At 38.0% G+C, this 20,716-nt stretch overlaps 2 protein-coding genes and 1 non-coding gene across 3 annotated transcripts in view; 1 reads left to right on the forward strand and 2 right to left on the reverse strand.

Annotated features, from left to right (window-relative positions):
- LOC127845871 (uncharacterized) overlaps positions 1-890 on the reverse strand; it is a 78,435-nt gene extending 77,545 nt beyond the window's left edge. Inside the window, exon 1 of the mRNA XM_052377045.1 lies at positions 876-890. Within this exon, the coding sequence (XP_052233005.1) occupies positions 876-890 (15 nt within the window). The remainder of the gene's footprint in view (positions 1-875) is intronic.
- Positions 891-5,237: 4,347 nt separating this feature from the next.
- On the forward strand, positions 5,238-5,319 carry Trnac-aca (transfer RNA cysteine (anticodon ACA)). Its single transcript has one exon. It is a non-coding gene; the product is annotated as a tRNA-Cys (tRNA).
- Positions 5,320-12,745: 7,426 nt separating this feature from the next.
- Positions 12,746-20,716, reverse strand: part of LOC127845872 (E3 ubiquitin-protein ligase RNF216-like) — a 66,361-nt gene continuing 58,390 nt past the window's right edge. Inside the window, exon 15 of the mRNA XM_052377046.1 lies at positions 12,746-12,802. Within this exon, the coding sequence (XP_052233006.1) occupies positions 12,746-12,802 (57 nt within the window). The remainder of the gene's footprint in view (positions 12,803-20,716) is intronic.

The raw sequence follows: 20,716 nt of genomic DNA on the forward strand, positions 1-20,716 counted from the left end.
ATCGTCTTTGTTCCACGTCGTTAATTTTCAATTAAGACATAATTGGCAATTAGGGTATCCACTGAAATAAGTTACCAGTTTGCAACTGTCAATTGTTAAATAAACACGTTTATTCAGACGAACCACTAATACCGATGACACATTATTTATTAGGGGCCAACAACGACGGGAGCAAAGAGCGACCACATGCAATTATCCGCATATGGCTTTCTTCTTGACACATGATTTCGATCTGCGCTTCGGAGTCTTTCACTCTATCACGCGATTGGCTAATTTTATGAAAGTAGGCGTTACCTATTGTTGATAGACAATGGGCGTAAAATTTGCATAATCTAGGTAATAAAACTAAACGCTTTCAAAATATCTGCCTATTAGATTTCAATACCTGTCAAACAATACAATTAAGATGACTGACACGATCAATTTTGCTTGTGCATTGATATTACGAACGTAATATGTTTTATGTTTGCAATTGTTAGGGCAAATGATTAATACACAGTTGTTAGAAATTTTGTCAATTTGATAATTATTTTTATTGCATGAATAATACTTGAAAATAAATTAAAACCCACTAATATATCATAAAATAAACAAATATTATTTACTTTGTTGTTTGATTGTTTTATTTTTCAGACTTGCGTGAATTACTAATTGTATGCAGCGCGAGTTTGAAAAATTCTCAATGTTTTACTAATTGATGATTTTCTTTAACATTCTGCCATTTAGCCATTTTCCGGCCGATGAATACGGCAAAATTTGACCGCGTCTTACACGCGGTTCAGTCTCAAATCCACCCATTATAAAGTCCAAAGTCGGGGTGCGTCTTATAAGCGAGGGCGTCTTATAAGCGCATGTATACGGTAAGTGATCTATACCTGACAGTGCTTCATTGACCATTCCCAGCTCAGACAAGTTTGCCTGTTCCCAAAAGTATTTTTAGTCCACAGGACAGAATTCCGCCCTGTGGACTGAAAAAAAAATGCAGGATCAGACTGGGATTAATAGGACCAAAACATCACGTCACCGACTCAAATTTATTGACATAATGATAATTGGAAAAATGAAATAAAAAATAAGCAACACACCACTAAACACTAACAATTTACAACAAACTGTATTCTACAGAAAAAAAAATTAACTCAATAATTAGTTGAAAACAAAGCAATTTTCTTCAATGAAAATGCAATTATTGTATACTGGTATGCAAATTGCTGTTAAAACAACAGTTTTCAAATACTTTTCATTTCTTTTTTTCCTTCTTTAGCAGGGGCCTTATACATGTACATGCCCCTTCCCCAAGAGATAGGCCCTCTCCCCAACTTAATCACTTAAAAATCATGCATATTTTCCAAAATGTAAAGTTTTCCTTGGAACAAGAGATGTGTTTGTCAGAAGCACAATGCCCCCTACCACGCCGCTTTGATTGATATATTTTTTTGTTATATCCATTTACAAAAATATTCCTTCCATTGTAAAAAAGATATGTACCTGCCAAATGATAAATAGAAAGTATCTCCCTTTAAAACTTGTTACTTCTCTTGGATTTGTTTTTTTGACCTTTGACCTTGAAGGATGACCTTGACCTTTCACCACTCAAAATGTGCAGCTCCATGAGATACACATGCATGCCAAATATCAAATTGCTATCTTCAATATTGCAAAAGTTATGGTCAGTGTTAAAGTTTTCGGACGGACGGACTGACAGTTCAAATGCTATATGCCACCCTACCGGGGACATAAAAAGTTTCCCCTTTCTCAGTTTTGTGGATATTTTCACCCTGAAATTGAAGGCCAGGCCTTTTCCCCGCATTAAGAAAAAACCTGAGACCTGAAGGAACTTAACTATTCTGGGAAGGTGGAGTTCAAAATTATCTAAGTACTTCATGAAACATACACTTCAACACCGTTATTTCAAAGTCGTCGGGACCGTTAACTTCGGATTAACGATAATTCGAAATAAACGTTTGACAGAAGACTTCTTTGATTCTGTAAAAATAAAACGTTGTGAAATTCGCATGGTTCGGTTACACGCTTACTGAAAAGCATAAACTAGTCACAGATTAATAGATTTCCACTTGTAAGAAACGGAGGAATAAAACGATTCTTTTTTTTGTTTTTATTTTTGTCTTATTACAGAACATATAAAATATAACGAATAGCACAAATGATCAGACATACATATATATATGAATACATTTTCGGCAATGAATTAACTTTTTTTAACTAATACACGATGTCTCTCTGAAAAACTGCGTTCGCGCAGACGACAAAGGTGTAATTATCGGCTTTTGACGCGCCACTTCAAAGAACAGGTGTGAAATTACGCTCAGTATTTTGCAGTTTTGACTTCGGCTTAAAGATTGATAATAAGGTGCGAATAATAGTGTTGGGACCGACTGAATCACTTCGAATTAACGATTTCTTCGGTTTAACAAAGTTCGGATTAACAATGAAATTTTACATTAAACAAAGAAGAACCAAAATCGGGACCCGAAAAATACTTTGAAATAACAGTGACTTCAGATTATCGGTGTATGAAATAACGGTGTTAAAGTGTAAATATAATCATAAGGTTCACAAGAAGAAAATTGCTCGCCCCTGGAAATCATGCTGTTCAGAGCACCGGAACCGATTTCAAACTAAATCAAGATATAATAGGAACATATGTTCTCAGCATGTTTCATTAAGATTGAACTAAAATGTGACTTCTAGAGAGTTCACAATGTTTCACTATAGCAATAATAAGAAATCTGCCACCCACCTCAGGGCCTTGCTTTTAAACCAACTGGAACTATTTTCAGACTCACCTTGCAATGATATTTCCAATTAAAACAAGGGCTGTTTGTAAAACATGCATGCCCCCCATATGGGCTGTCAGATGTAGCGGCAGCCATTGTGTGAATATGTTTTTGTCACTGTGACCTTGACTTTTGACCTAGTGACCTGAAAATCAATAGGGGTCATCTGATCAATGTACCTATGAAGTTTCATGATCCTAGGCGTAAGCTTTTTTGAGTTATCATCCAGAAACCATTTTACTGTGTCAAGTCACCTTGACCTTGGCCTTTGACCTAGTGACCTGAAAATCAATAGGGGTCATCTGCGAGTCATGATCAATGTACCTATGAAGTTTCATGATCCTAGGCGTAAGCATTCTTGAGTTATCATCCAGAAACCATTTTACTGGTTCGAGTCACCTTGACCTTTGACCTAGTGACCTGCAAATCAATAGGGGTCATATGCGAGTCATGTTCAATGTACCTATGAAGTTTCATGATCCTAGGCGTAAGGGTTCTTGAGTTATCATCCGGAAACCATTTTACTGGTTCGAGTCACTGTGACCTTGACCTTTGACCTAGTGACCTGAAAATCAATAGGGGTCATCTGAGAGTCATGATCAATGTACCTATGAAGTTTCATGATCCTAGGCGTAAGCGTACTTGAGTGATCATCCGAAAACCATTTTACTGGTTACAGTCACCGTGACCTTGACCTTTGACCTAGTGACCTGCAAATCATTAGGGGTCATCTGCGAGTCATGATCAATGTACCTATGAACTGTCATGATCCTAGGTGTAAGGGTTCTTGAGTTATCATCCGGAAACCATTTTACTGGTTCGAGTCACTGTGACCTTGACCTTTGACCTAGTGACCTGAAAATCAATAGGGGTCATCTGGAAGTCATGATCAATGTACCTATGAAGTTTCATGATCCTAGGCGTAAGCGTTCTTGAGTGATCATCCGAAAACCATTTTACTGGTTCGAGTCACCGTGACCTTGACCTTTGACCTGAAAATCAATAGGGGTCATCTGCGAGTCATGATCAATGTACCTATGAAGTTTCATGATCCTAGGCGTAAGCATTCTTGAATTATCATCTGGAAACCATTTTTCTGTGTCGAGTGACCGTGACCTTGACATTTGACCTAGTGACCTGAAAATCTATATGGGTCATGATCAATGTACCTATGAAGTTTCATGATCCTAGGCGTAAGCGTTCTTGAGTTATCATCCGGAAACCATTTTACTGGTTCGAGCCACCGTGACCTTGACCTTTGACCTAGTGACCTGAAAATCAATAAGGGTCATCTGCGAGTCATGATCAATGTACCTATGAAGTTTCATGATCCTAGGCGTAAGCGTTCTTGAGTTATCATCCGGAAACCATTCGGTGGACAGACCGACGGACCGACAGACCGACGGACCGACATGTGCAAAACAATACACTCCTTCTTCGAAGGGGGGCATAACAACAATCAACCCTATTTAAAATACAAATCTTTGATAATCACACCAAAACTACCGACCTCAGGCTCATCGATAAACTGTGTGCCATAACAATTTGTATTTCACTCTTAACAGTCTGAAGGTCTTTGATGCAAGTTCCCAGCTGGGGCCTATTTATAGGGACTTAGGGCATTAAAGCTGCAAGCCTGTTACACAATCATCACATTACCATTTCAAAAGCCATCAATGAATACTACTGCACCAGAACAATTCAGGAAAAGTCATTAGAGAATAAATAAGTTACTGATAAGCATGTGGCTGAATGGGTTCAATTGGAGAGATGCATTTCTGACAAGCCATGCATTCATGATTGGAGGTCGATCACAATTTAAATTATAAACAGTTGTTTCTCCCCTAAGTAATTTTCTGTGAAATCAATATTACTACTTGAAATTTTGAGAATATGTAATAAAGGGTTTTCCGATGGCATAAATATGTTTGTTGCACTTCATCCCCAACCAATCATCATCATAATAATCCTCTTGAGAAAGGAGCAAAAATAAAAATAAAAAAATTTGGTAATTTAACTGTATATCTTATCGGCAGAATTAATATACAGATGACTGCATGGAGATCATGAATACCATAATATGCATAAATTTTAATTCACAGTGTACATTGGTAATTTCTAAGTACATGTAGAGTGTAAACAAGGTTACACTATAGAGCCATTTAAGGTAGCGCACCCCTAATGATTTCCCGCGATTTATTTTATGAACATTGTCGATCTTCAATGATCGGTTATTTCCGAGAGATGCATTTTTTTTTTAACTTCAAATTTTGGTATATGTTTATGTAATTCCTTTAGAATACATTATTTTCACAATAAAAATTGACTTTGATCCAAATATCATCTGAAAAAATACGATTTCGCGATTTCTTCAAAGATCGACGAGCCTTTTTACCTGTTTACTTATGGATATCTAATTTAAGCTTGCACAGATGTGAAGTTGTCGTGGCCGAGTGGTTAAGGCGATGGACTACAAATCTTTTGGGATCTTCCCGCGCAGGTTTGAATCCTGCCGACATCGCATACTTTTTGGGACGCGTTTTATTTCTTATCTAATGTAATTTGATTTAATATAGCATATATGCTATGTTTATTGTTATATATGTTGAAATTTTTATGCACATCCTTCAATTTTAAAAATTAAAACAACGTTATGGCTAAATTGGGTGATTAACTGCTGAAAATACGAATGATGCATGTTGCATTTTATTTTTATTTCAAAAAGTAAACGGTAAATCTGTCTATTTCTTGGTATTTTTGCAGTATATAGAGCATGAACCAATGATTTTTTTAAACATAAATAATTGATGTCAAATGCCTGCAGGAAAAATATTTAAAGGGATCTTTTCACGCTTTGGTAAATTGACAAAATTGAAAAAAGTTGTTTCAGATTCGCAAATTTTCGTTTTAGTTATGATATTTGTGAGGAAACAGTAATACTGAACATTTACCATGCTCTAATATAGCCATTATATGCATCTTTTGACGATTTTAAAACCTAAAAATTATAAAGCGTTGCAACGCGAAACGATTGAATAATTTGGAGAGTTCTGTTTTTGTCGTTAAATTTTGTGAAACTACGAAGATTGCTTATATAAGGTATAAAATACGTCAAGTATGTGTACTCGGCGGAATAGCTCAGTAGGCTAAAGCGTTTTTACTTCAGGACTCTGGCAGGACTCCAGGGGTCACTGGTTCGAAACCTGCTCCGGGCAATGTTCTTTTCCTTTTTTTAATTTTATTCTTGATTTTTTAATGGAGCTTTTACGATCCAATGTTTACATTTATCAATATAAAGCATTTAATGAATAAGTTAAAAAATGCCAAAATCTGTGAAAAGGCCCCTTTAAGGTATTAGAAAGCATTTTCTTTTTGTTTTAATGGCTTACTTTGAAAATTCTATTTTTTATGAATTTTTTAGCAACAAGGGGTAATGAACTTTAAAATAATGTTATTGAATTTCTAACCAAAAACTGGTACCATGGCAATACTTGATGAAATGCACACTTTTCTTCAAAACAATCCAAATTCTTATGCTTTTTCTTGATAAAATATCTCCTATACTAACAAGAAATACCACTTTTGATCAGAAAATTAATACAAAAAGATGTTTTAGTTGTTTTTAATTTCAATAAGCATACTGTTTACGTTCTGTTCATATCTTCCTCACAATCTGTTATGTCATCATTTTTATAGGACAATATTTAATGTATTGTGTTTTTTAATTTTCAAATGAAAACATTAATATTGTTTAAGACTAATAAACAAAACATACTGATTAAAAGTGATTTTTTTTGTAATTATTGGCATTTTATTTTACATGTGTAGCAAGTTTAGGTAAATCTTTACCTATGTATTTTTTTCAAACTATATAAATACAATTAACATGTTTGTACCAAAAATGTGTTATGAGATAAAAGTTTCTCAATAAAAATAACTAAAAATATATAATAACTCAAGTTTAAACATATGTGTGTCATAATTCCAAAAATAAGTGGGTGGCTGAAGCTAAAGTAATTGATAAAACAATCATAAAAAGGATAAACTGAAGAATGATTTTTCAATGGTTTATGCGCTAAATTTGAGATGTCTTTTCTAGCAGTTATATAAAGTGTTCCTGGCCAAAATCAATGTTGTATTACTTTCAAATCATTTATGTATTGGTATACAACAAGAAAGTGGTAGAATATTTGCGGAAAACATAAGAATTTTTGACGAAAACTTGTCTGCTGAAATTTACCGAGATGTTCCGGAAATGACCGATCGTCGGTTTCCGAAAATAATACATGTCATGATTTCTGAAAAACAAAATGGATGTACCCAAAGATTTTGGTGTTATTGACTATTACTGGTTGATAAATGTATGATTTTGCTTCTTATTTGAAAAAGTGATGCTTTCAAGGCTGATAAACTTGAAATATGAAAGCTATTGGGTCGTTTGGCCTTTGTTTGTCAATACATCTGTACGATCAGTAATTTCCGTAACCACTAGTAAAATTGTAGCAGACACAAGTTTTAATCAAAATACTTATGTTTTCCACTTATATTCGACCACTTTCTTGTTCAATACCAATACATAAAAGATTTCAAAGCAATATTTTATTGATTTCAGCAAGGAACACCGTCGATAACCGCGAAAAAAAACATTCCGAACTTTTTGGTTTACGATTTTTATTTTCTAAATAGCTTGCATAGAGCATGGCATTGAATGTTCTGCAAGATAAATGTCTCTACTTTCTTGATTGGATGATTTCAGACTGTTTAATCCAATCAGAAAAGTGCTTTAAAACGTAATTTAGACCCATGTTAAGCGAGATAATAAAGAACCACTTTTTGGTTACTGCCGATTTGTGACATCACGAGTTGCCACCCTTGTTGGTTCATGCTAGTATATAGTGTTTCTATAAAAACTACGTTCAAAATATAACTTAAATGATACTATTTTGAATTTTATGACACTTTGTTTTTAACCGACCCAATTTTTACTTGGCTGAAATCACTTACATTTCATGGCGCTCTTTCATAGATGAAAATTTGTAAAAAATAAATGTCTGTAAAAGAATACCTATTTCATCTTGTTTAAACTTTAAACACCTTTACTGCATCTGTACACACCAACTGCATGCCCATATTTGGAAATTTGAATGAATTATGGAACTTTTATATACCCCAGGGGTGAAAATAAACTGGACAAAAGCCGAGCGTGGGGGTGGTTTTGAAAAAAATCGGTATATTTTTTTTAAAAAGCATGGAAAGCCTACCTACAAATTTGCATGTAGTCCAGTGAAATGATGCTGATAGAGAAAATAATTAATTAGAATATATTTGGACATGTGCCCATTAGGGGTGCGCTACCTTAAGGAAAACTACCCCGTCCCGTGGCAGCCATGTTTTTCAACAGACTGTAACAATAAAGGAACTCGGCCTAGATATCATTAAAAACAAATGTTGTGACTAAGCTTCATGAAGATTTGACTACAAATATGACTTCTAGAGTGTTAACAAGGTTTTACTGTAGCCATAAAAGGAAAACTGCCCCGCCCCCTGGCGGTCAATGTCTTTCAACAAACCGGAACCATTTTGGAACTCAGCTGAAATATCATTAGAACAAATGTTCTGTTATTTTTTCATGAATATTGAACTATAAATATAACTTCTAGAGTGTTAACAAGGTTTCACTATAGCCATAAAAGGAAAACTGCCCTGCCCCCTGGCGGTCAATGTCTTTCAACAAACCGGAACCATTTTGGAACTCAGCTGAAATATCATTAGAAAAAATGTTCTGTAATTTTTTCAGGAATATTGAACTATAAATATAACTTCTAGAGTGTTAACAAGGTTTCACTATAGCCATAAAAGGAAAACTGCCCTGCCCCCTGGCGGTCAATGTCTTTTAACAAACCGGAACCATTTTGGAACTCAGCTGAAATATCATTAGAACAAATGTTCTGTAATTTTTTCATGAATATTGAACTATAAATATGACTTCTAGAGTGTTAACAAGGTTTCACTATAGCCATATAAGGAAAACTACCGCGCCCCTTGGCGGCCATGTTTTTCAACAGACCCAACCCATTTTGGAACTCAGCTGAGATATTATTGGGACAAACAATCTGACCACGTTTCATGAAGAATGGACTTTTAATGTGACTTCTAGAGTGTTAACAAGGTTTCACTATATGTATAAAGCCATATAAGGAAAACTGCCCTGCCCCCTGGCAGACATGTTTTTCAACAGACCAGAACCATTTTACAACTCAGCTGAGATATCATTGATACAAATATTCTCACCAATTTTAATGCAGATTGGACAATAAATGTTACTTCTAAAGTGTTAACAAGGTTTCCCTATAGCCATATAAGGAAAACTGCCTCGTCCCCTGGCAGACATGTTTTTCAACGGACGGGCAACATTTTCAAACTCAGCTGAGATATCGTTGTGACAAATATTCTCACCAAGTTTCATGAAGATTGGACTATACATGTTACTCCTAGAGTGTTAACAAGGTTTTACTATAGCCAAATTAGGAAAACTGCTCTGACCCCTGGCGGCCATGTTTTTTAAAGGACAGGAACCATTTTTTAACTCAGCCGAGCTATCATATAAACAAATCTTAAGACCAATTTAAATGAAGATTAGACCATAAATGTGACTTCTAGAGTGTTAACAAAGTTTTACTACATGTATAGCCATATCAGGAAAACTGCCCCGACCCCTGGTGGCCATGTTTTTCAACCAAGCCAAACCATTTTCGAACTCAGCTGAGAAAACATCTAGATGCATGTTATGACCAAGTTTGATATAGATTGTACAATACATGCGACTTCAAGAGTGTTAACAAGCCTTTTCTTTAATTTGACCAAGTTACCTAGTTTTAGATCTCACATGATCCAGTTGAGAACTCGACCAAGATATTATTGGGACAAATCTTTGGACCAGGTTTCATGAAGATAAGACAAAAAATGTGGCCTCTAGAGTGTTAACAAGGCAAAATGTCGACGACGGACAAAACATGATGGACGACAGACAAAAAGTGATCCCAAAAGCTCACAATGAGCATTTTGTGCTCAGGTGAGCTAAACAACTTTGATGCAATTCAGATCCTATTAGACACAATTTGAATTGTCATTTTGATTACTAGATGGAAGAAAATGAGAGATACAAGAGGGTCTGAAAGGCCCAAAGTCACTCACCTGAGATTCAAAGGAACTGACCTGTTCTGTGCAGCCCAAGATGTCATTAGAACAAAATGTTCCTACCAACTTTTATGACTAGTGAACACCCTGGCAGCCATGTTTTTGAACAGACCAGAACCATTTTCATACACATCCAAGATATCATTTAAACAAATATTCTGACAAAGTTTCATGAAGATTCATGAAGTCATATAAGGAAAAATGCCCCGCCCCCTGGTGACCATGCTTTTCAAGCAACTGGAACCATTTTTTATCTTATCCAAGATATCATTGGGACAAATCTTCTGACAAAGGTTCATGATGATTGGACAATAAATATGGCTTCTAGAGTGTTAACAAGGTTTTACTATAGCTATACATGTATAAGGAAAAATGCCATGCCCCCTTGGTGGCCATGTTTTTTACCAACCGGAACCATTTTCGAACTCATCCAAGATATCATTGGTACAAATCTTGTGACCAAGTTTCATGATGATCGGACAATTAATGTGGCCTCTAGAGAGTTAATAAGGTTTTACTAAAGCAATATATAGCCATATTAGGAAAAATGCCCCGCCCACTAGTGGCCATGTTTTTAAAGCAACCGAAACCATTTTCGAACTAATCCAAGATATCATTGGGACAAATCTGCTGACCAAGTTTCATTTAGATCTGAAAATAAATGTGGCCTCTAGAGTGTTAACAAGATTTTACTATAGCCATATAAGGAAAAATGCCCGCCCCTATGCGGCCATATTTTTAACCAACCGGCATCATTTTTTAACTTGTCCATGATATTATTGGGATGAATATTCTTCCCAGGTTTCATGAAGATCGGACAATTGATGTGGCCTCTAGAGTGTTAACAAGATTTCACTATAGCCATATATAGCCATAAGAGGAAAAATGCCCCGCCTCTTGGCAGCCATGTTTTCCAAGCAAACGTAACCATTTTCAAACTCATACAAGATATCATTGAGATCAATCTTCTGACCAAATTTCATGAAGATTGGAAATAAATGTGGCCTCTAGAGTGTTAAAAATGTTTTACTAAAGCCATAAATAGCCATATAAGGAACAAGATGCGTTTGTGAAACACAATGTCCCCCTATATGACGTATGACCTTGAAGGATGACCTTGACCTTGAAGGATGACCTTGACCTTGACCTTTCACCACTCAAAATGTGCAGCTCCATGAGATACACATGCATGCCAAATATCAAGTTGCTATCTTCAATATTGCAAAAGTATTCATAAAATAAGCGATTTGGGCCACATATATTTGACCTCTGACCTTGAAGGATGACCTTGACCTTGACATTTCACCACTCAAAATGTGCAGCTCTATGAGATGCACATGCATGCCAAATATCAAGTTGCTATCTTCAATATTGCAAAAGTATTTATAAAATCAGCGATTTGGGCCACATATATTTGACCTCTGACCTTGAAGGATGACCTTGACATTGACCTTTCACCACTCAAAATGTGCAGCTCCATGAGATACACATGCATGCCAAATATCAAGTTGCTATCTTCAATATTGCAAAAGTATTCATAAAATGAGCGATTTTGGCCACATATATTTGACCTCTGACCTTGAAGGATGTCCTTGACCTTTCACCATTCAAAATGTGCAGCTTCATGAGATACACATGCATGCCAAATATGAAGTTGCTATCTTCAATATAGCAAAAGTTATCGCAAAATGTTAAAGTTGGCGCAAACAGACCAACAGACAGACAGGGCAAAAACAATATGTCCCCCACTACTATAGTGAAATGCCCCGCTCCCTTGTGGCCATGTTTTTGAAGCAACCAAAACCATTTTCTAACTCATCCAAGACATCATTGGAAAAAATCTTCTGACCAAGTTTCATGAAGATCGGAAAATAAATGTGGCCTCTAGAGTGTTAACAAGGTTTTACTAAAGCCATATAAGGAAAAATGCCCCGCCCCCTGGCGGCCATGTTTTTCAACCAACTGGCATCATTTTTTAACTCTTCCAAGATATTATTGGGATGAATCTTCTGGCCAAGTTTCATGAAGATCGGACAATAAATGTGACCTCTAGAGTGTTAACAAGATTTTACTATAGCCATATATAGCCATATAAGGAAAAATGCCCCCCCCCCCCTTCTTGGCAGCCATGTTTTTCTAGCAAACGCTACCATTTGCCAACTCATCAAAGATATCATTGAGACCAATCTTCTGACAAAATTTCATGAAGATTGGACAATAAATGTGGCCTCTAGAGTGTTAACAAGGTTTTACTAAAGCCATATATAGCAATATAAGGAAAAATGCCCCGCCCCCTGGATGCCATGTTTTCAAGCAACCGAAACCATTTTGGAACTCGTCCAAGATATTATTTGGATGAATCTTCTGACCAAGTTTCATGAAGATCTGACAATAAATGTGGTCTCTAGAGTGTTAACAAGATTTTACTATAGCCATATAAGGAAAAACCCCGCCCCTTGGCAGCCATGTTTTTCAAGCAAACGTAACCATTTTCGAACTCATCCAAGATAGTATTGAGACCAATCTTCTGACCAAATTTCATGAAGATTGGACAATAAATGTGGCCTCTAGAGTGTTAACAAGGCAAATGTTGACGCCCCACAACGCACGACGGACGAAGGACAAAAGGCGATGACAAAAGCTCACCATGAGCACATTGTGCTAAGGTGAGCTAGAAAGTTCATACAGACATGTACTTAAACATAGACAGGCAATATTTCAGTAGCATATTTTAAAAGAAAGATTGTATACTAACCTTGTTCAATGTCTGCCACCTCATGCTTTGACATACTTTCTACATTTGGGTCCTGGAAGAAAAACTATGATTCAACAGGCATATAATCAATACAGATAACAAATGTCTGCAAAATTTAAATGTGTGAATATTTTTCACATAATATTTGATTAGCTGCTTGATCTAAGAGTAAAGAATATCTTTAACAAGGAGTTTCATAAATCCCCAATACACCATTAGACAGTATTTGAAAGTAACGGAACAGACAACTTATATCTATACATGTGTATTTTAAAGTGCTTTTTTAAGGACGTTTGACTTCATATTGGAATAAAATAAATGTGTTGTATGAGCGCAAAATACAAAATATTTGTGTCAAGTTATTTCTTAATCAGTGTAAGCTTTAGAAATTGGGATTAGATGGTACAACAAATAGACAAGTGAATCACACATAGCTTCCTTTGGTATTCTGACAGTGGGGGACAATAAATACACACTAGATATAGTTTACAACTGTAATATTATAAAACAAGAGGGCCTTTCGGCCCAAAGTCGCTCGCCTGAGATAACTATATATTATTGGGACATGTCTTCTGACCAAGTTTCATGAAGATCGGAAAATAAATGTGGCATCTAGAGTGTTAAAAAGGTTTTACTATAGCCATATAAGGAAAAAATGCCCTGCCCCCTGGCAGCCATGTTTTTCAACCAATCGGGTACTTTTTTAAACTCGTCCAAGATATTATTGGGATGAATCTTCTGACCAAGTTTCATGAAGATCAGACAGTAAATGTGGCCTCTAGAGTGTTAACAAGATTTTACTATAGCCATATATGCAAAAATGTCCTGCCCCTTGGAAGCCATGTTTTTCAAGCAAACATAATTATTTTCGAACTCATCCAAAATATTATTGAGACCAATCTTCTGACCAAATTTCATGAAGATTGGACAATAAATGTTGCCTCTAGAGTGTTAACAAGGTTTTACTATAGCCATATACAGCCATTTATACTCAATTAAAATCAGACAAGGCATAAAAGGTTTAAGATTTTATTTTTTGGCATAACTGGCTAAGAACATCAGACTTAAACAATGACTAGGTAAAGACTAGAAAAAACATGATACAAGTATTGCAAAAATAAGTCTGGTATGATTCAAGCCAGTATGCCATCTTCTTTCTTGGTATTGGCTTATGAGCCCAATCCCCCACAAACAAGGCATACTGGCAGAGTCCTTAACCAGAAGGCATTGCTCTTCAAGGTGCGAGGGGGGGACGGATGGTGGATAATGTTGTCAATCGATCAGTGATCTTGTTTGTAAACAGAAGGTGCATGAATATTAATTAGCTGCTGATGCGGTACGGGTTCGACTTTTTGGAATCGGGATGCTGATTTGGTCACGTGATAAAGAAAATACCGGAAGTGCGGAATGTAAATACTAAAGCAAAAGTAGAATGGGATTTCTAATTTTGCATAAACTGCGTTTACTATGTAAACTTCAATTTATACTCAATTAAAATCAGACAAGGCATAAAAGGTTTAAGATTTTTTTTTTGGCATAACTGACTAAGAACATCAGACTTAAACAATGACTAGGTAAAGACTAGAAAAAACATGATACAAGTATTGCAAAAATAAGTCTGGTATGATTCAAGCCAGTATGCCATCTTCTTTCTTGGTATTGGCTTATGAGCCCAATCCCCATGAGAAACAAGGGATGATGGAAAGCGCATTTGACAGAATAAATTGTTTTGTGGCCAAGAAAGAAGAATCCTTGAAGAGCAATACATATTAAGCGAGACACAATAATAATATTTTTGTATGATACAACTGTGCACAACAGCACAACATGAAGACAATTTGTTAATTTCTATGTATAAGACTGTGTGAATCTATAGTACGTGACATATCAGTTTTAAATAACTTTTTAAACTTGCTAATTCATGGCATGGCCAAGTAGCTGAGTGATGTGCATCAAAAACAACAACAGCAAAATAATCTGGGAGTGAAATTGCCTACGATAGCAAGCTTGGTACGAAATACATAGACACATGCGTTTTGCAAGTAGACTTGCATAAAACATTTTAAGGAACAAGTGAGTAACAAAGTAAATAACAGTAGTCTATATTTGAGTACGACACTGTGTATACTAAACAAAAAGAAACACTGTACATATTTTCAACAAAATAAACACAACCATTGCAACTATTGGTACATATGAGAGAATGACTGATAAAGCAATTGTGAGTGCTACCTAGGATGGCAGGCGGTGAGTGATGGGCCTACGATAGCAGGCGGTGAGTGATGGGCCTACGATAGCAGGCGGTGAGTGATTAGCCTACGATAGCAGGCGGTGAGTGATGGGCCTACGATAGCAGGCGGTGAGTGATGGGCCTACGATAGCAGGCGGTGAGTGATGGGCCTACGATAGCAGGCTGTGAATGATGGGCCTACGATAGCAGGCGGTGAGTGATGCGCCTACGATAGCAGGCGGTGAGTGGTGGGCCTACGATAGCAGGCGGTGAGTGATGGGCCTACGATAGCAGGCGGTGAGTGATGGGCCTACGATAGCAGGCGGTGAGTGATGGGCCTACGATAGCAGGCGGTGAGTGATGCGCCTACGATAGCAGGCGGTGAGTGATGCGCCTACGATAGCAGGCGGTGAGTGATGGGCCTACGATAGCAGGCGGTGAGTGATGCGCCTACGATAGCAGGCGGTGAGTGATGCGCCTACGATAGCAGGCGGTGAGTGATGGGCCTACGATAGCAGGCGGTGGAGGACCTACAATAGCAGGCGGTGAGTGATGGGCCTACGATAGCAGGCAGTGAGTGATGGGCCTACGATAGCAGGCGGTGAGTGACGGGCCTACGATAGCAGGCTGTGAGTGATGGGCCTATGATAGCAGGCGGCGAGTGGTGGGCCTACGATAGCAGGCGGTGAGTGATGCGCCTACGATAGCAGGCGGTGAGTGATGCGCCTACGATAGCAGGCGGTGAGTGATGCGCCTACGATAGCAGGCGGTGAGTGATGAGCCTACGATAGCAGGCGGTGAGTGATGCGCCTACGATAGCAGGCGGTGAGTGGTGGGCCTACGATAGCAGGCGGTGAGTGATGGGCCTACGATAGCAGGCGGTGAGTGATGCGCCTACGATAGCAGGCGGTGAGTGATGCGCCTACGATAGCAGGCGGTGAGTGATGAGCCTACGATAGCAGGCGGTGAGTGATGGGCCTACGATAGCAGGCGGTGAGTGATGGGCCTAGGATAGCAGGCTGTGAATGATGGGCCTACGATAGCAGGCGGTGGAGGACCTACGATAGCAGGCGGTGGAGGACCTACGATAGCAGGCGGTGAGTGATGGGCCTACGATAGCAGGCGGTGAGTGACGGGCCTACGATAGCAGGCTGTGAGTGATGGGCCTACGATAGCAGGCGGCGAGTGGTGGGCCTACGATAGCAGGCGGTGAGTGATGCGCCTACGAAGCAGGCAGTGAGTGATGAGCCTACGATAGCAGGCGATGAGTGATGAGCCTACGATAGCAGGCTTGGTACAAAGTACATATACAAATATAATTCAACAACATCAAGTAGGCTTACAAAAACATTTGAAACATTTGAGTAATAATCATAATAAAAAAAAGCAAAAAAAAAAAAAAAAAAAAAAAAAGAAACAAAGTAAATATTTACATAGTGTAGGGGAAAACATCAGTCTATATATATGAGTACAGTATTTGAAATTAACACATATGGGAAACAAAGCTGGTTCACTGTACATATTTACAAGAAAATGCAAATGCAGCTAATGCAACACGCGTTTCTACAAGTGTGTCAATGACATTCGAGAAGGTAAATTCAACTTCGAACGTGAAGTACGCAAGCAAACTATGTTATGCTTTAATATACCTAATATAAATTTGACATGGCCTTTTGTGCGTGTTGAATAGTAGTTTTATCGGTGTGAATGTAAGTTGTGTAACAATCTGATGACCAACGACCGAGTGTTTTGATTAAATGATCTTCGATCCTCAATTTTGCGCAAGTTGTAGCCGCACCAATTCTAAAGCTATGACCATTATACTTAGAATCGTCCACCAATACTTCTGAGAACATGTTTTAAGTTACTTATGAATTTTGTTCTGGTCAATGGTGATCCATTTTGCATGATGAAGAGGGCATCTGAGTTAGAATGTCCCCTGTACTTCAGATATTTTTTGAGTGCTGCTACAGGGCAGACTTGGTTGTGTGTGGCATATACAAAAATTTCTATATCTTTTCTAAAAAGATCAGATTTTGACTGGTTTAGACGTAAAATGATAAATTCTTCATTAACCTTAATATCTTCTAATCTGAGTGTGCTGTAATTGATTGGCGCTTTCTCATTCACTGTAAATTCTCCACATCTTAAAAAGGCAAAAAATGCAACAATACAACAACATGACATTAAAATGTCTTCATACAATCCAAAACAACCTTCTTTCAATTTTTGAACTATCTTTTTTAAAAAAAACAATATCTATCGGGAGCCTTTCCCGTTTTTCTTTATTTTGCAATCTTTTTACTGAATTAAGGAATGTGTATACCTTAGCGATTGTTAATTTTGACTCTAAAGGTGAATCTTTTCCAAGTCTAATATAAAAGAAACGAATGCCACATATATATAACTTGATAGTTTGATACTTAAGTTTTAAAAAATGATAACAGTAAGCAATAAAATTGATAAGTAAATCATTTGTCACTGGTGGTGGACTGCCACCAACATACACAACAGCTTGGCTGCGTAAAAATTGTTTGTAGCAGTCCAGTCCCGTGCTGTACACTTTCAGGGTGTTTCCACTAACTGAAGATTCCCACATGTTTTCCACCAACGACTTCAACCCCACATCACCTGCGACATTCCTGGGCATTCCTCTGGGTTCTGTTTGGCTTGTGGCGCCGCGGCTCGAAAGCGGGTCATCTGAAAGCGAGAAAGAGAATCGGCTATTATATTTCGCTTGCCGGGAATGTGCAAGGACCTGAAGGTGAAGTTATTGGTGGCAGCTACCCATGCTAACTTTCTCATTAACTTCATAATGTCCATACATTTTGATCTTCCTTTATTGAGGATGTTAACAGTCGCTTCATTGTCACAATGAAAGAGCAGCCTTTTGCATTTCCAGTATTTACCCCATAACACTGCTGCGGCAACTATCGGATAGAGTTCGCGGAAAGCCATTGAGGCATCACTTGGAATTTTGACAGGCCAAGAACTACAGAACCAGCTATTCTGGAAGAAAGCTGCAAATCCTAGCGTAGAGCTTGCATCCGTGTACAATTGTAAATCGTTTGCTGATGTTGTTTTTTCGTCATAGAACATGGATACACCGTTCCAGTTCTCGAGAAATTTTAACCACATGAGAAGGTCTTCTCTGCAGCTCTTGTTCAAGTGGACAAAGTGGTGTAGTTCCTTAACTGTTGTTGACAGTTTAATCAAATATGACACGAAACTACGTCCCGGCATAATCACTCGTGATGCAAACTGAAAGTGACCTAATAGCTGAAGTAGTTGTCTTTTTGTGCACGATTTTTTATTTAACATGAATTGTATGAATTCTATAATTCTTTCTACTTTATCGCGCGGTAATCTAGCCTCCATACTCAACGAGTCCAAAATGACACCTAGATACTCCAAGCAGGTGGTGGGACCTACTGTTTTCGAAGGAGATATTGGTACCTTAAGTCTATTAAATATATGTGTCAGTAGAGCCATCGTTCTATCGCCATCGGAATCTGCATGTTGCACCGTCAGAAAGTCATCAAGCAGATGGAAAATCAAGTCAATTTTGTAATTGTTCTTTGCGATCCAACAAATTGCCAACAATAGGTTGTCAAATATTTTTGGCGATGATCGACTCCCGAATACTAAGCGCGTGAACACATAAAATTTGTCTTTCCATCGCACCATGAAGTATGGCATCTGTTCAGGTTTAATAGGTAGTAACTTAAAAGCATTAGATATGTCTGTTTTGCAAAGGATAGCGCCTTTTCCGGTTTCTCTAATAGCGGCTATAGCATCGTCTATTTTAATGTATGAAAGGCTGCACAGATCTTTATCTATTAAATCGTTAATGCTCGAATGATTCGGATCATTACGAGGCGAAGACAAGTCCACAATTAAACGTTTTTTACCGGAATATTTTCTCTCCACTATACCTAAAGGTGAAACCCTATAGTGTTCGAAAGGAGGAGTCTCTAACGGGCCTTGTAAAAACCCATTATCAAGTTCTAGCCTCAACAATTTGTCTACTTCATCAGGTTGTTTTAAGGCAGATTGTAAATTTTTACACACTTTTTGGTCGTTTGGATAAGGCCATATCAGAGTATCGAAACCTTTTTGCAGGCCGTCGCACAAGTAACTAACAAAAAGGCGATCTGGGTGTTCTACTAATTCTGCTCTTAAATTGTCTATATTAATTGGCGTAGACGCGTTGAAAGATAGTCACTCTGATTTTTGAGAACGTGTTGATGGTGTTGTGTGTTTTCTTGTGTTGTCTGTTTGAGATTGTCCACAGGAGATCTTCTTGTGACTTTCTGACTTGCAATTTAGACAAATATGAAGTCTAGGACAACCTCTTCTGGAACAGCCTTTTTCGTTGTTGAAATTGTTACAAATTTCGGTCCCTTTATGCATGATAATTTTTCGACCAAATTTGTCCGAAGAATCTCCACTGGTTTTTGCATACTGATTTGAGCGGACTGCTTGGGTTGAAGCGTTCGCACAGAATTCAGATTCATGTAATACCGAGTGGCAGTGTTGGCACTGCCTGGCTCTAGTACCGCCTAGTATCAGTTGAAAGTTTTCCGTGTCGCGCATAGCCCAGTTGACCGGTATACCGTTTCTCACAGCTTTCGCGGCCTTGCTTGAAAAGGCGAGGTGGTAGTCATAGAACTTTTCTCCGTAAAAGGCGTGAATACGGCCTATGTCAATCTCGTATTCATCCAGCTCGTTTTTCCTATGCCGCCACTTTCTGCACATTACTCGCTTGTATTTACCGAAAGCAGTCCTAAATTGTTCAATGGTCAGCCTTTTCTTTAGCCTAAAGTCATTTTTGAAGGCATCATTGTTCATATCAAAACCTGGGATCAAGAGAGCTGCCAAATTTACGTCTCTACCAGCTTCAATCTGTTTGCGCAGCGAGTCTGACACGATATCGAGGTGTCCTAGCTGACTGGCAGGGATGCCATTTCAGTTTTCTGAGGCGCGGAGCCTTAAACTGTCAATATCACACGAATTGAATACAGAAGAAAAATCAGGGCTAATACCTCGGTAGATGTCCTCCAAAGTGGGGCTGTCAGTCGAAGTCGTGGACGTGTCTGTTGAGCCTGAACCATTTCCTTTTTCATTCAGACGTTTCATCGTCTCGGTAAATGCCGACATCATGTTGCTAAGTGTTGACAAACACAATCCTATGTCAATTTGAGAGTTGTTTGCGCCTTGACTGCTTATAGTCGATGTGTCGTTTTGCTGCCTCATAATCGGCGATCTGGATCAAAGCCTTTCCTCCGATCTGATATTTATTTGGGCATTGTCATTGTCCGAATTCCTGACACTGTTTTCTTTGTAAAGTGCCTTCAAGGCAGCCTTTGTGAGCGAAACCGGGGCTTTGATTCCAATTTTTTGTAGTTCCTCCCGATATTCTTTAGCTCCCCAATTCTCCGGGTTCATCATATCTTAATTGCGTCGTTCCGACCTCGAACGAGACGCCATATTTCTTTGTTAATCTTTCCGAGTCAAACACAATTTTCTTTCGCACAATATAACGTTTTTAAAAACGGCGACAAAGTCACAAATCGGAACACAATAACGGCACGAATTTGTATATTCCTCAATATATCATCTCCGAATTGGTAAGTTTTTAAAACGTTAATAAATATAATAATGTTGTCAATCGATCAGTGATCTTGTTTGTAAACAGAAGGCGCATGAATATTAATTAGCTGCTGATGCGGTACG

This window comes from Dreissena polymorpha, chromosome 9 (genome assembly GCF_020536995.1).
Source record: "Dreissena polymorpha isolate Duluth1 chromosome 9, UMN_Dpol_1.0, whole genome shotgun sequence".
Taxonomy (NCBI): Eukaryota; Metazoa; Mollusca; class Bivalvia; order Myida; family Dreissenidae; genus Dreissena; species Dreissena polymorpha.